General features: G+C 44.8%; 1 protein-coding gene across 6 annotated transcripts in view; it reads right to left on the bottom strand.

The window, feature by feature from the left end:
* The window catches only part of clybl (citrate lyase beta like), a 70,697-nt gene that overhangs the window by 40,877 nt on the left and 15,361 nt on the right, over positions 1–14,459 (bottom strand). For 2 of the 6 annotated variants that reach the window (XM_061841640.1, XM_061841641.1), the window contains exons 1-2: positions 6,753–7,048; positions 1,131–1,329 (exon numbers count right to left, since the gene is read on the bottom strand). In XM_061841640.1, the coding sequence (XP_061697624.1) occupies positions 1,131–1,329; positions 6,753–6,919 (366 nt within the window). In that variant the 5' untranslated portion in view covers positions 6,920–7,048. Of the gene's footprint in view, positions 1–1,130; positions 1,330–6,752; positions 7,051–14,459 lie in introns of those variants that run through there. The other 4 variants (XM_061841637.1, XM_061841639.1, XM_061841638.1 and 1 more) reach the window with 4 other exon arrangements.

Genomic DNA, 14,459 nt, shown 5'->3' with positions numbered 1-14,459 from the left:
AGCGGGGTGGAACACTTGCTGGAAGGTGTCTGGTGTTCTATGTGAGTCTCCGTTAGGATGAAGGGCAAAGTTTATAAAACTGCGGTGAGGCCGGCCATGATGGACGGATTAGAGACGGTGGCAGGAAGCGGAACTGGAGGCGGCAGAAATGAAGATCTTGAGGTTCTCGCAGGTTGGATAGGATGAGAAATGAGCTCGTTAGAGGGAGGGACAGCCAAACCTGGAGGGTTTGGAGACAAGGTTAGCGGGAGCAGATTTCGATGGTTTGGACATGTCAAGAGGAGAGAGAGAGTGAATACATTGGTAGAAGGGTGCTGAGGATGGAGCTGCCAGGCAAAGGTGCGAGAGAGAGGAAGACCAAAGAAAACGGTGATGGATGTTGTGAGGACAGCGGGTGTTAAAGAAGAAGACGCATGAGATGGGCTTGGATGGAAAAAGACGACACGCTGTGGCGACCCTTACCGGGACCAGCCGAAAGGAAAAGGAGAAGATGGCCAAGACATTGGCAAGTATCAGCGTTTGTTTTTGGACAACGGTTTTGCGTCGGGGAAATTTCCCGAACAGACGCTCACTTCTCCCACCTGGTTGTGTTCAACGCAAACATTTTTAGAACAGCACAGCAGTTGCTGGTGACATTGTTCTAGCGCAGGATCCGGTGTCCCATCTCTGATTTTGGTGTCCTGCAACCTTTGATAGAGGCCGTTTTGTTGCATTGCCGAGTAGATATTTGTCAACACTCATTTTTGCCGCAGGCCAGATCGTAGTTGCGTTTTCCCACCAATATAACGAGGCAATATGAAATTGGAATTAAAACCCATGAAGTTGACACACGTGATTTCCCTTCGGGGGCCACATAAAACCATATGGTGGGCCAGATCTGGCCCTCGGGCCTTGAGTTTGACATCGGCGCTGTAAAGTTTTTGCGTGGAATCCGACTAAGAAACAAACTGCTGAAAAGAGTTATTATCGACGCAGGGGATTTGTTGTTACATCAGGCGGTAGAGTGGCCATCTTGCAACCTGCGGGTTGGACCCGCAGCCCTTGTGAGCACGTCCAAGCGTCCTTGAGCAAGACGCCGAAGGCCGAGTAGCTCCTGACGCCTGCGAGTGCAAGGCGGCTGGCTGGCTTACCTTCTTGTTGAGGGCGACGCCATCCTCGCAGTCCAGCACGGCGCAGTCGACGTCCAGCGTGGCCAGTTTCCTCAGCTTTCGCTCATCATTGCCGGGGCAGTAGAGCACGGCTCTGCGGGGTACGTAGGGCAGCCAAGCGCCCGCGGCGTCATGGCGGTGACGCCATCCCTTGGTATACAACCTCGCCCGGGCAGCCTCCCTGTTAACACCAATATCTATCAGCACTCAAATACACAGTAATTCACATATTTGTCGCATAAATTACGAGCCCTTATCCGGTACGAATCCAGGGTTAAGGGCATTGAATAATTAAAGGTTGTCGTTGCATTCATCTTCATAATCTAAACCGCTTAGCTTTCATGGTAAACGCGGAGACCGCAGTGAAAGTCTGCAAATATATATGTTTATTTATTTTAGTTCCGTTTGCCCTTCAGCTGCTCATTGGAGTGAAGATGACCCGGGCTTTAGTTTTCTTTTGTTGAAGACAAACTCACCCAAACACTCCGGCCACTCATATGCTAATGGGGCCACAGTGCTGCGTGTCGGGGGGGGGGGGGGGCTGGGGGGGGGGGTGCTTCTTGTGCTTGTTGTCACCGACGGGAGCAGTGAACGAATTGGGAGGCTACGAGTGGAAACATTTAAAGCTCCCCCCCCCCCCATACTCGCACGTGTGAGGTCGCTGCGGCTTTCCTCGTACTCGTACTTTGCCTTAATACTCGAGTACAAACTACACGCTCAGTTATGAACAAGGCGCTGTAGTTATTTTTAAAGTTCACAGTTACTTAATGGAGCATACATCTTGAAGTCATATTCGTTACCTTTTCACTTACATATACGAGCACAGGTTCCGATACTGGCGTTTCTTCTCTGTGGTGAATGAATGAATGACATCACCAACTACAGGCCCGGGTACGCATAAAACAGCTTTTCGACATTGTTTGTCGGAATAACGAAAGAATCGAAGAAATAAATGCAGAGGGGCAAGCTCAGAAAAATGTACAGGTAGAGCCGTTCACCACAACAACACGGCTCGTCTGGAAAAATATTGGCAGATGCGGGAGGGAAAATGCAGACTTGGAAAAATAATATTCGACATATACGTCCGCTCTAAGAATTGTTTCGCCACAGATACATTTAATTAGAGACAAACCTCTTCTCTTCCTGCGAAATCTCACTAAGAAGGATCATATTGTTGGTGGATTATGGCAACGTCCTTTTGTGAGACGGCTACAAAAGGAGGATGAAGGGGATTTTCTTCTCTGCCTTTCACCAAAAGGACAATTATTCTCCTCATGACTTGTCTTTTGCTTTCTCAAAAGGAGATACAATCACTTCAACAGCCACTTAATCCCGTCAACAACGCATCCACGTGTCCTCCAGGTCAGATTAGAGGCAGCGCCGGCTCTAATCTTCTTGTGATTTTCGTCCGAGCCAGTTCCACTGAATTAGGCGGATGCTTGCATACGTGACGGAAGCACTTTGGACTGTGGAAAGTATTCAACGAAGGAAACGAACAAAAAAAAAAAAGGGAGTATGCATAGATAGTTGTAGTCGATGAAATACAGACAGAGGAACCGCTAAAGTTGATTCTGCTCGGATCAGACAACAGATTTCCCTGGTCGTATTTCCCTGATCGGGCCCGACAACAAAAATTCCGTGAATGCGAAATAATCCACGAGAAACGATTCGACCCTCCGACGCCAAAATGAAAAGCCGAGCATGTTCCATTTTGGTGATATTGTCCGTGCAATGAGACGTATCAACCGCAAGCCTCTGGACAGCGCACCTCGGCGTCTACCAGTCGAATTGCCGATTGTGACTGGAGCTTTGCCTCCCGTTTTTGCGGTTGTCAACATACTTGCCCATTATTCTCAACATTTACTTAAACGGACAAAAGTTAAGCAAAGCTTTAAGCGTGATTCAACAGAAAGCCGGCCCGTTTACTTACGAACATTAGCCTTCTAAGACACATAACATTATGTTGCCGTATTGGATTAGAAGTAAGAATATACGTCAAGCTCTTCTTGTATGGACTCTCCGATGCCGTTACTTCTTTTTTGCCCCCCTCCAACACATTACAATACATGGGTGCGATCCATTGTTGGCATCGTCACCACGGTAACAGGTGCATCCAGTAGCGATGACTGGTGACACGTTTTGTGGTTCTGCCTCTCTGACAGTGTTCAGTGATCGTAAAAGTAAAAATTAATTCAAGGAATGAGAAATTCCATCCCTGTGGTATGGATGTTAAGAATATTAAAATGTAACGTCAGTCACTCACAGTTGAAAAATGTAGGGGTGGGGTCAGTCATGCCCGCATATGTTAAGTTGCGGGTGTGTGTTCCGTTTGCATTTATGAGTGTACCCCTTAAAGAGCCGAGCGGAAGTAGAAGGAGCACTTCATGTGCTTCCGTGTCAGGCTGTGGTTCACTGCGTTGGATCGGTTTTCATGTGCGCTGAGATTGTGCGACAAGTGCGCAGCTTAGAGGGAACAATGGTCAAGATGACACAAAATAAGCGACGCCTTTCAATGTCTACGTATTTCTACTCGGAACAAAATTTTACGCGCGTGATTTTTTTTGTGCTCGACTGTGCAGATTTGCGAGCGCGATGGCGCGTACGCGCCCGTCAAATCACAGTGACTGTAACGTTGTCTGTTCTGTCCTTTCATAAAGGAACTGATTGTATCCACAGATGTAACTGTATATAGATTAAGGACAATCATGGACAATTGTGTTTGTTTAAAAAAAAAAAAAAAAAAAAAACAACCCTTAGCTTGCTTCTTTCCAACTCTCAATGACTTTTCATTGAAATCGGAAACATCTGGCTCGTGACCAATTATTATTAGCTGATCCGAACGCATCTGTCTTCCATGTTAAAAGCAGTCCCAAACATGGCATAGGGACTACATTAACAATGCATTTCCCTTGCAGTCATGTTTCCGGTTTTTGACATGAAAGGTTATGATAATGCAGGCAGCTGTAAAGTGCTGGGACACGACCACAGCGGCGGCGTTTACTGGTCTGAGATCAGAAGTGAGTGCGTGTTTGTGGCTTTATATGGTGCTGGTTCTCATTAGCAGAGCGGCGGCAGACGCAGACCGAATGGCACTGAAAACAAGGCAAGGACAGGCGCAAATCTTGCCTCTTTTTTTTTTTTTTTTTTTTTTTTTTTTGCTACAAGCGGGAAATTTGCCTATATGTTTTGGAAACGTCTTCATCCTTCTTGTCAGCCGGTTAAGGGAAACAAAACAACAACAGCAGAGACAATCGTGAATTAAGAGACGCTTCCAGAATCTTGCCACATTTTAGTTACCATTTCAAGCTTTAGAGCAATAACTCCATAAAAGTTCAGTCAGTTCACTATAAATAATAAAAAAAAAAAAAATCCCATAAAATTCACCATTTAGATCAGAATCACAACTCCACTTGCAGTCAAAATGATGAAAATTGTAGCTATGCTATCTGTATCATTACAATGTCTGTATATGATATGGATCATAAAGCAAAATTGTTTAGAAAATGGCTTCGCTAGAGTGGGGGTTATGAATTAAGGAGGAAATAGAAGTTCAAAATGAAAAGAATCTTCTTCATCTTTCATTCTGTGGATGAGACAGTGGAACAATTCAGGCGCATCAATTTGAGATGAAATATAAAAATCACAATTTGTAAAGACACAGAGTTGAAAAGGGGCCGTCACAGGAGCGTGACTGGTTATCATTACTTTTTATTCAATAAATTCACTCTTATTTGTCACTAGTCTATGTTGTGTTTTTATTATTGTCAGACCTCCAAAGTATATATCTTATTATTTATTATCTCATGACTATTTGTTTTTTTATGGGCCACTGGGGATCAGCGGGTAGATTTTGGTCGTCCATTGACCAAAGGGTAGCCGGTTCGAATCCCAGCTCCGACTGTCCGGACGTCGACGAGTCCTCGGGCAAGACGGCGAAAGCTCGTGAGGGCCCAGCGGGCTTGGCGGCGCCGTTGGTGTACAAATGTGCGGCTGAACGGGTGAATGTGACGCTCAGCGGAGAACTTTGGGTGCTGTGATGGTGTGGCCCAAGCGCCACATAAGTGCAGTCCATTTACTATTTTCCATGTTTAAAAAAAAAAAAAAAAAAAAAAAAAATTCAAATCAAATCAAGAGCGAAATAACATCCCACAGTGTATCGAAGATGCTCCACCAATTTCCTGTTTTGTTGCGTTTCCTTTTTTCCGTGTCACCCATGTGTTGAATGAATTAGCCTACGGCAGTTGTTTCATTATCACAATGTAATGATGAGCGTTTCCTGTAACTCCACAGACCTCCAACCGGCAGCTTAATGGCCTAATTCAGGTGGCGATATTCATTGTACCACATGAATGATGGCAGATAACAAGAGGCTCCACTCTAAAACAGAGGACGACAACAGCCACGCACTCAATATGTAGATTTACACAATTACCTCCAGCATGGAGGTGCGGACAGATGCTGTGTGGCAAATGTGCAAAATTAAACATTTGGGTTTCTTCCTCCCCCCACCCCCCCCCCCCCTTACAAAAATCACCCAGCGATGCATATGCAAACTACATTTTCCCACGTCGCCGGTTCTCACTTTCGGGGAGAGGAAATATTGCGTCCAAACAGTAATCGTGATGACATCCAGATGTAGAAAAATGTCTACGGGTGGTGATGGGTTAATATTTTCCCAGTTTCACGTCAACCTGCCTGGAGAAGAATTCTTCACAGGACTCTCTTAGCTCTAAAGGATAGCATAGATTCAAGCCATTATCTTTTTCTAGATACTATTGCACAATTTTTGCTCCATATACTGCAGGTACGTGTAAAAAGAAGGGCGCAAAACGTTGGGGATTCATTTCCCCAGATTGTAATCAGCATTGCAGGAATATTTTTGATTTAAAAAAAAAAAAAATGCTGCCGATAGACCCTCAGCATGAACCAAACCCAACTCCCCCCCTCCCTCATTAGTTTGGGCTTTATGCATTCAGCTGCACAATGAGGACCAAGTCATGGCAGTTTTCTTGGGCAGCCAATGCCTGTCCCACCTGTAATCCTTCTTCCAAGACCCCCAAGATTTCTCCAAAGCTCACAAAATGGGCGCACAACGCTCGTTATGCAATCTCTCCACCATAACGCAAAGGGGAACCGCCGACTTTGGACTTTTGTCATCCCTCCCGTATAAAACAGCTTTAATTCTCCTGAAGAATGGAGACATCTTCATCGAGGTGAAGGAACGGAAAGAACAACAAGCGCCACGAAAATGTAGCGCGAGGGAACGTGAGTCGCTATTTCGGGAAAAGATCATTGCGTACGTTTGTGGTTGCGACCCAACAACGAGCACGCAAAGCAAAATGTTGAGGGTTGTTCATCTGGTAAAAGAAAGGACAATAACAATACGTCAATCGTCAAATATGGAAATACGGAATGAAAGGAAACCTGACAAAAGGAGAACATTAGTAAATGACACCACCACGGACATATTGAACTTTTCCCATTAAACCCTACGAAGAGGGATGTGCGATGGGCTCATTTTCACTGGACCAGTTTGGTCCGGTTTATAGAAAACATTTGTCATCATCTCATTAAAAAAAAAAAAAAAAAAAAAAAGACACTTACTGTGGAGGTCCGTCAACGCTTTCAAGTGAATAACGCGCATCAACATTCGATGTGAATACTGCATAAAAGGCTCCAAAACGCATTTTCATTGGACAGCAAACAGAATACGTTGAATGGCAACGCGCGGCGTAAAACACTTTTGTTGACAGTCGAAATGAATTTATCATTAAAAGTCAATTGAGAGGGAGGCCTTCAAAGAGGTCAACTAAGTCGTTCCATTTCAGGGGGACGTAAGGGGGTTAGCTTTTAACTTAGCATTTTTATTGACTCTGGCAAAACAAAATGAGCGGCCTCTGTAGGATTGTGCCCTCTGCATCGGCCATTCAGGCCTTCTGAGGCCCATTGTACTACTTTGAAGGCAATGAAAGGAAACCCCACTGGTGGAAATGCAGTGGAACAGCCCCACAACAGCCCACAACTGTTCCCTTATGCATGAAAGGCAGCCACATAAAAGACAAGATGGACTTCTGAGGTAGCAGCAAAAACAAAGGCAACAAAAGTGCTGATCACGAGGGGATGACACGACTTGTCTCAGCAGAAGGAGCCCGAAGAAAGGGCGGCGGGACAATAGCACTCCTGGCCGATGACACGTCCAAGAATTGAAAAATCCACACAAGAAGTGTCTTTTCAATTCACTAAACCCACAAGCGCTGGCGGACCTGGCTCAGGCTGAAAAGGGGGGTGGGACAGAATCAAGCACAACAGTTTAACTTTGCTTCCAAAATATCGCCCGCTTCTGTCAAAAACCACCACAACAACAACAACAACAAAAACTTGCTGACGGCGGAGGCGCACTGGGGGACGCACCAAAAACAAATCCAAGTGTGGTGACTTCCGCTCCCGCAGTTTCGCCTTCTTGGTTTTTTTTTTTTTTTTTTTTTTTAATCTTACAAACGTTTCTCTTTGCGCCCCGCTAATAATTATGCCAGTGTCGAAATGCCATGGTAACTGTCGGACAAACAAAAACATGTTTGCGCTCACTGAATATGCCTCCATGTTTTTGGTGATTGATTGTGTTGGCTTTGAGAAAAAGAATTTGGACTTTGGATTTTCCCATGGGCTCCATGTCCAAGAGGGTCTTGAGCGTGTGAATAAAGATTTATTTGTTTATGTCGAGAGCATTTTAGAGATTGAAAATACTCACTTTTGATTGACAACGACCACGCGTCTGCCAAATTCAATACAACTTGTTGGAAAAAATGTATTTGTTATTGCTATGTAAAGGGCATTTCAGGGATACATTTAAAAAAGAAAAGTTTGTTCATTTACACGTATGATTTAGAGACTTCAGATGCAAACTTTTTGAATCATTTCCAGGTCTCATGGATAACAAATTTTCTGTTTTCGCTGGACTATCTTTAATTTTAGTTGTTAAATGCGTAACTCCGACTGCAAATTTCTAAAAATGTGCCTCACAGCACCCCCCCCCTTTTTTTTTTTTTCTGTTAACAGCTCAGAAACTGATTGTCAAAAATATGCTTTTGGAAAAAAGATGCTCAGAACGAGCAATTTACCTGACATGCATTGCACAAAGATTTGAAAAGCTTTCGCAATTATGTATGAACGTGGATTTTATTTTATCAGCGTGTTCATATCTCACTGGGGCCTCCACTCCCTGAGAAGGGTCGCGTCAGGAAGGGCGTCCGGCGTAAAAAAAAACAAACAAAAAAAAAAAAAAAAACTGTACCAAACAAATATCTGAGATGTTACGCTGTGGCGAGCCCTAACCGGACAAGCCGCTAAAGCAAACCACTTTTAGCAACAAATGCAATGCCTCGACATCGTGGTGCATTTCAGTCAGGGGGGGGCTAAGAGCGCGTCCACAGGTGACCCGAAGTCCTCTTCCATGATAGCCCAAGGCCGATCCCGCCGTTCTTCAGACAGACCCATGGGGGCCTTTCACTGGCCATCCCCCTGTCTGATAGATGGATCGATGCGGTAATTGATTAGTGAAGAGGAGTACATAGGTCATCCGCCCCCACCTCACCCCAAACAAAAGGGGGAAGACGTAAAATGTAGCGGTGATAGCCTGCAGCCAGGCCGCTACCCATCAAAGGGCCCGGCCCATTCTCCGCCGAGCTCTGTCCTCCCTCGCCGACTCTCCTTTTCTCTTGGTAATGCTGTCTGTAAAGTGACAGGAACCATTCTGGGAGCAACTTGTCCGCTCACCTTCATAAAACAAGCCATAAAGCAGCAAATAACAGGCTTATATGGCTTCATTATGCTGCCTTTGCAGGTTCGCAGGCCCCGAGGCTGGAGGGGCCAGGGGGTTCGCTGTGGTCGTGCACAGGCGGGGTTGACTGTTGGCGGGAAGGACGGCCCGGTTCTCGTGGAACGCTCGTTGCCCTAAACGCCGTCACCGTGTCCGTGTTTGCTCAAGACAGAAAAGTACTTGACCCTCCCTTTATCTATCCCCGAACTCCCTTGAACCCCGGGCAGAAACGACACGTCGGGGATGCTTGGGTGACGACTGGCGCTCGGGCCCAGAAAATGGGTCAGCGATAGGAGTCGATTAAAACTGGTGGGAAAGTGCAACGGAAAATTAACAGATAACAATACAATTACAGAGCTAAATTTCAGCTTTAACGCTTCATTTGTCCCTGGAGGGCAATTGGTTCTGCAGAAAAATCAAAATAAAACTGTACTGTACTGAACGAGCAGAAAGGGGGCACGCAATGGCGAGGGGTGAATTTTCACGTTCGGAATGTATTTACGCCGAAGGTGGGTCGAAAGCATCGGTCGCAGTGACCTAACTGATCAGCAACCGTCATTTTATACCGGCACGACGCGTTCCCATAAAACTGACAAGAAACACACGAGAAACCTCAAAAAAAGTTCAACCACTCCTCTCGTCAACACGACGGTCAAAAAGTAGTGCCGAGTCGCATCGCTGCGGTCAGCGCCTTGTTAATCGTCACGCCTATCAGCGCGAGACGTTTTGAAGGTGCTAAACCAGAAAATGGAGGGGGGGGGGGGGGTGGCGCAGACTGCCCACGACGCCAAGAGCGGAACAGGGGTCAGTTTCCAGTGTCAGGATTACGAAGAATGGATTGAAAGGAGGCAGACGAGAGGGTGGAGTGAATCCAATAATAATCTGTATCGACAGAGAGAGACGGGCCAGAATGATCAGAGTTTACTTTTAAACAGCCGTTCAAACGCGGAGACAAAGTGGCATCGGGTCCTTAAGATTAAGATACTTGGAAATCAAGGCACAGACGCAAGGAAAAGGAAGATACGAGTCGTCTCGTGTTTATGCCCAGTACGCAATTTCAAAGAAATCCTTTAGCCTGGTGATTCAATACCTTTCAGATCTCAATCTGGCCATGAGTGGATGTAACTCACGGTTCTGAAGAATGGGGTACAAAAAAAAAAAAAAAATACACCAGGAGGACAAATAACGACAAATGACTCGCACTTTAATTGAGCTGCTGCGACCGTGGTGGTTCTTGCTACCAACTTCAAAACGACCAGAGAACAACACGGGTTTATCTTTACGAGCGTGTTTTTTCCTGGTCTTTATACCGGAGATCAAGCGGGTGCTTTTGAAAAGAGCCGGCCAGAGGAAAAAAAAAAAAAAAAAAAAAAATGGCTGCAACAGTGCAGAGCAAAAACCCTCCTGAGCTTTCACTCCCAAGACATCCAAGTCTAACCGAATCCTCACTGCGTAAGATTCACTTTCAATGGGATAATTTCGACAAAATTGTTTTCCGTTTTGTGGAACAGCTGCAGTATGAAAAAAAAAAAAAAAAAAACACGAACAAAAAACAAACAAAAAAAACAACTAAACTAAATATTTGACTTGGACATTGTCATCATGTGAAGGTACCCGTAGAAGCACAACCCCTACAAGTGTTTACCGAGGAAACAAAAGCATTTTTGTTTGTGGTATTTCAAAGCTTGAACAGCAGAGGTGAGGATAGTGTATCATTTCATGGGTGACTTCAATAAAATAAACCTCAACACAACTCCGATTCAGAATTCGGCTTATCAGCAGTGTAGCCGTACTTTGCAGACTTGGAAAACTGGGTGTTCCTACCACAGAGGTCACAACCGGATGCAAAAACGAATCCGAAAGAAACAACGTGAGGACAGAAGCACGGCCACCCTCGGGCTGCAGGGACGAGCCTTGGACGGCTGGTCCGACGGTCGATCAGAACGTCGGAATATTTGGCCTGCCCTGCGTCTGATTGCGGGGCTCATAACCCAGACTCGGACCCTGGAAGAAGTCAGGCAGATGTGTGCGCATAAAAGATCCACTCAAGAGGACTGAAATTGACTTAAGGTGCAGTGCATCTGATGTTCACATTTGCAACTCCAGCGAGGAAAAAAAGCAAGGTAGGAGTGTTGTTGTTGTTGTTGTTTTTTTTTTTGTTTGTTTGTTTTAAATGTTTTTGCTCTTATTTCCTCTCTTTTGGGCCGGAATGTGTCACGACTGAGGTTTTTCGGATCATGGTCTGCTTAATGCAATGGACCACCGTCACGGAAGCGCTGAACAGAGACACCCCCACCTCCTTGCTCCTCTTTCTCCCTTGTAAGTTGCCTGCGCCCCCAAGCGGTCACACGGGAAAACGACACCTGTAATCCTAATGAAATTGTATGTTTTTAATGAATTCTAAAATGCACGTCAACCCCCTAAGATATGGTCAATTTAGGTATGTCACTACTGCCCAGGAAAACTTTTTAAAAGGAATTTAAGTCATAAAGCTGATGCTCCCTATCGCGTTGTAATGACAGACACTTCATTCTTTTGACCAACGGGGATGCCGCTTGCCCTCGACTTCTGCCCGGCCCCGAGCCTTTAATTAAGACTGGCTTAGGCCTGATTGATCCTGACACACCAGGAAGTTTCTTGAAAATCTGACTGCCAAAACCATGAAAGTATTATATAGGCCACAACCCCCCTCGCAGCCCCCTCCTGGCACCCCACATAAAAAAAAAAAAAAAAAAAAAAAGATTCCAAGCTGAAAGCTTCTACATTTTTGTGGTATGCTGCAAGAATTAACCCTTAACTACCTTCTGTCGCTTGCACACGTGAATAATTAGAGGACATTTATTTGATGTAAAGGCCACACATCAAATGTACAAAAAGCTCAAATCCTCCACAGTCAATAAATCCACATCATATATCCCTCCGCAAAAGAAACAAAAATGGAAGCAGGTTTTGTCAGGTTTGTCCGAGCTCTGTGTGGCGCATGTCTACAGGCACCACATGTGAGGGGAGCCCTGTGGCCCGTCCTCACCGCAACCGAGCCACCGATGAGTCAGAAAAAAGACCGGGGGGAAAAAAAAAAAAAAATCACTTTCAAATTCAAATCGCTCTCATATCAAAACGAATGAATGAATTCAAATTGTGAAAGTGAAAAATTAACCAAATAAACGCATCTTCAATGGTAAAATCGTCTTGGGAGAATAAACCTCAATTTAATTGGAAGTGTTCTGGTTTGACAACGTGACGTTTCAAATAAGGCTAAATATGTTGCTCAGAGTAGGATCAGGTCCACAATTAACGTGGGTTTGACGTGGCCTCAGAAAATACAGCCGGCTGACGTCCATTTTTTTTACCCTCAGAAATCATGGAAAAAAAAACAAAAAAAAAAACTCGATTTACAGGAAAAAAAAAAAGACCAAACTGCAAAGCACTGAATTTCAACTCGTTTTGTGGGGACACGCAGCATAAATGTTCCTCGTGGTCTTCTGGCAGCAAAACTACTTTTAATCTCCACAATCGAAAGGAACCTGTCAAATGTTTATTACGTTACACGTTTTAAATAAACAAATACAGCAACTAACTGTGCTGAGGTCAAAGTGCCACAAAAAAAAAAAAAAGAAAAAAGCTACACAGTTAATCATTTTAATTTTCACTGACAGGTTTCGCAGAATTTGCATATCGTGTGATGGGGTTTTGATCTAAGGGCTTACTTTTTCCCCAAAATTATTTTCGTTTAATTACACTAAGCAAAAGAAATACATGAACCCAATATACAAATCAATACAGCAATATATTGCACGTTAGCAATAAACGGCTAAATGCAGGTGCAGTGATCATGGACAACTATTTTGAAAATAATTTCGCAAAATATTAAAATATTTGGCTTTAATCTCAAATTTTGGCTGCATTCAAATTAAGAGATCCCAGTGTAATCATTTCAATACGAACAGGCAAAATGTAGCATATATGTGGGGGGAGTTTTGTGGTTTAAGTATTTGTGTCCCCAATAAATAAATACTGGGTTGGGGGACTGCATGTATGCCATGTTCGTATGTGAAGCCTTCAGAACCAAAAAAACAGAAAGCGGAAAGTGTCAGTGAGCAGGATCCTACCTTGCTCGGCCCATGAAGGGTGCGGATTGGGCGGGGGCGGGCGGGCACGAACCAAGTGCCCCGCTTCCTTCCTTTACTGGGTGGACCACGGAAAAACACGGTCTCGTATTCAACTCCAAAGCCACACATCTCGGGATCACATGGAAAATGATGTCAGCGTAAACTGAGATTACGGTCATCCAAATCTTCAAGAGGGGAATTATTAGGGTTTCGTAAGAAAGACGCATCTGAAATCAATGTCGTAGCCCATCCAAGAAATTGGGCGCTAGCTTCAGCTGACGATAATCACCGCGGTCACTCTCCTGTCACGTCAGATTCCGTCTCCCGAGGAAAATCAAATACCAATAGAGGGGCCGACCTATTAGTCCGTTAGATTAGTCTTGCAAAGCGGTTCGCACCAAATCAGCCAATTTTTCATCAAAACACAATCATCTTAAGGCCTAAAGAACAGCCATGGAAGGAAAAAAAAATGAACACAAAAGCCCCGGAAGAGGTGACAAATTTTTGGGTCACCGTTCTGTTTGGACTCCACCGAAAGACCTCGTCGGCCCGGTCGTTTTGGGGCACGCCGCCTGTGTGTCGGAGATTCCGTACCCAAAATTCAGATTTTTATATGTGATCGCAGGATGCAGTGTCGTCGTGTGAAAGCGCACAAAATAATGGAAAAAATCCTGGCGCAGGCGCAATAAAAGCCACATCTCGGCTTGCGGTTCTGACGCACCAATTCTTGTTCAATCTTGTCGTCGAAGAGGTCAAGACAAAAACGGCGTTCTTTGACAAAACGTGAACCGATTGATATAAAAACAGACCATCAGCTGGACTGAACAAGAAGAGGTGTTAAAAGAAAAGAATATGGTGGTGGGGGGCCCAATTGAAAACCTGGCATATAAAAACCTGATTTATCAAGGTACAAAATCCCGCCCCGCGTGCGTCTACGGCTTGTGTTTAAATAGGACAACTATTCGCTAAACACGAAAAACAAATGAACTGAACTTGAAGCTTGGCAAGAGCACTTATTGCGAGCGGCGTTCATAAAACAAATCGGGAAAGCAAAGCCGACATAAAAACTCACGAGGATCGTATAAAAGGAGGCGTGAGGCTCAGGAAATCATCAGGAAGATTCCATTTGGAGTCAATAATAGATTTCCTGAGCGTGTGTGGATTCTGGCGTTAACTTGGTGCCGCTGGAAACGTCTGCCGATTGACACGGGCCACATTTGACGTGGACCTGTTGCCGACTGTTTGGACTGGAACGCTGCGCTATTTTTAATAAATGACTTGAGGAAAATTGCGTCGGCGGCAAACATATCTGGAAACGTCGCCTTTTTGGCTGTTTGTAGATGTGAACTAACTCCGAGTCTGTCATTGTTATTTTCTCCCCAAAAG

This window comes from Syngnathoides biaculeatus, chromosome 14 (assembly GCF_019802595.1).
Source record: "Syngnathoides biaculeatus isolate LvHL_M chromosome 14, ASM1980259v1, whole genome shotgun sequence".
Taxonomy (NCBI): Eukaryota; Metazoa; Chordata; class Actinopteri; order Syngnathiformes; family Syngnathidae; genus Syngnathoides; species Syngnathoides biaculeatus.
The sequence above is the reverse complement of the archived record's forward strand: the minus strand, read 5'-3'. Positions and strand labels throughout refer to the sequence as shown.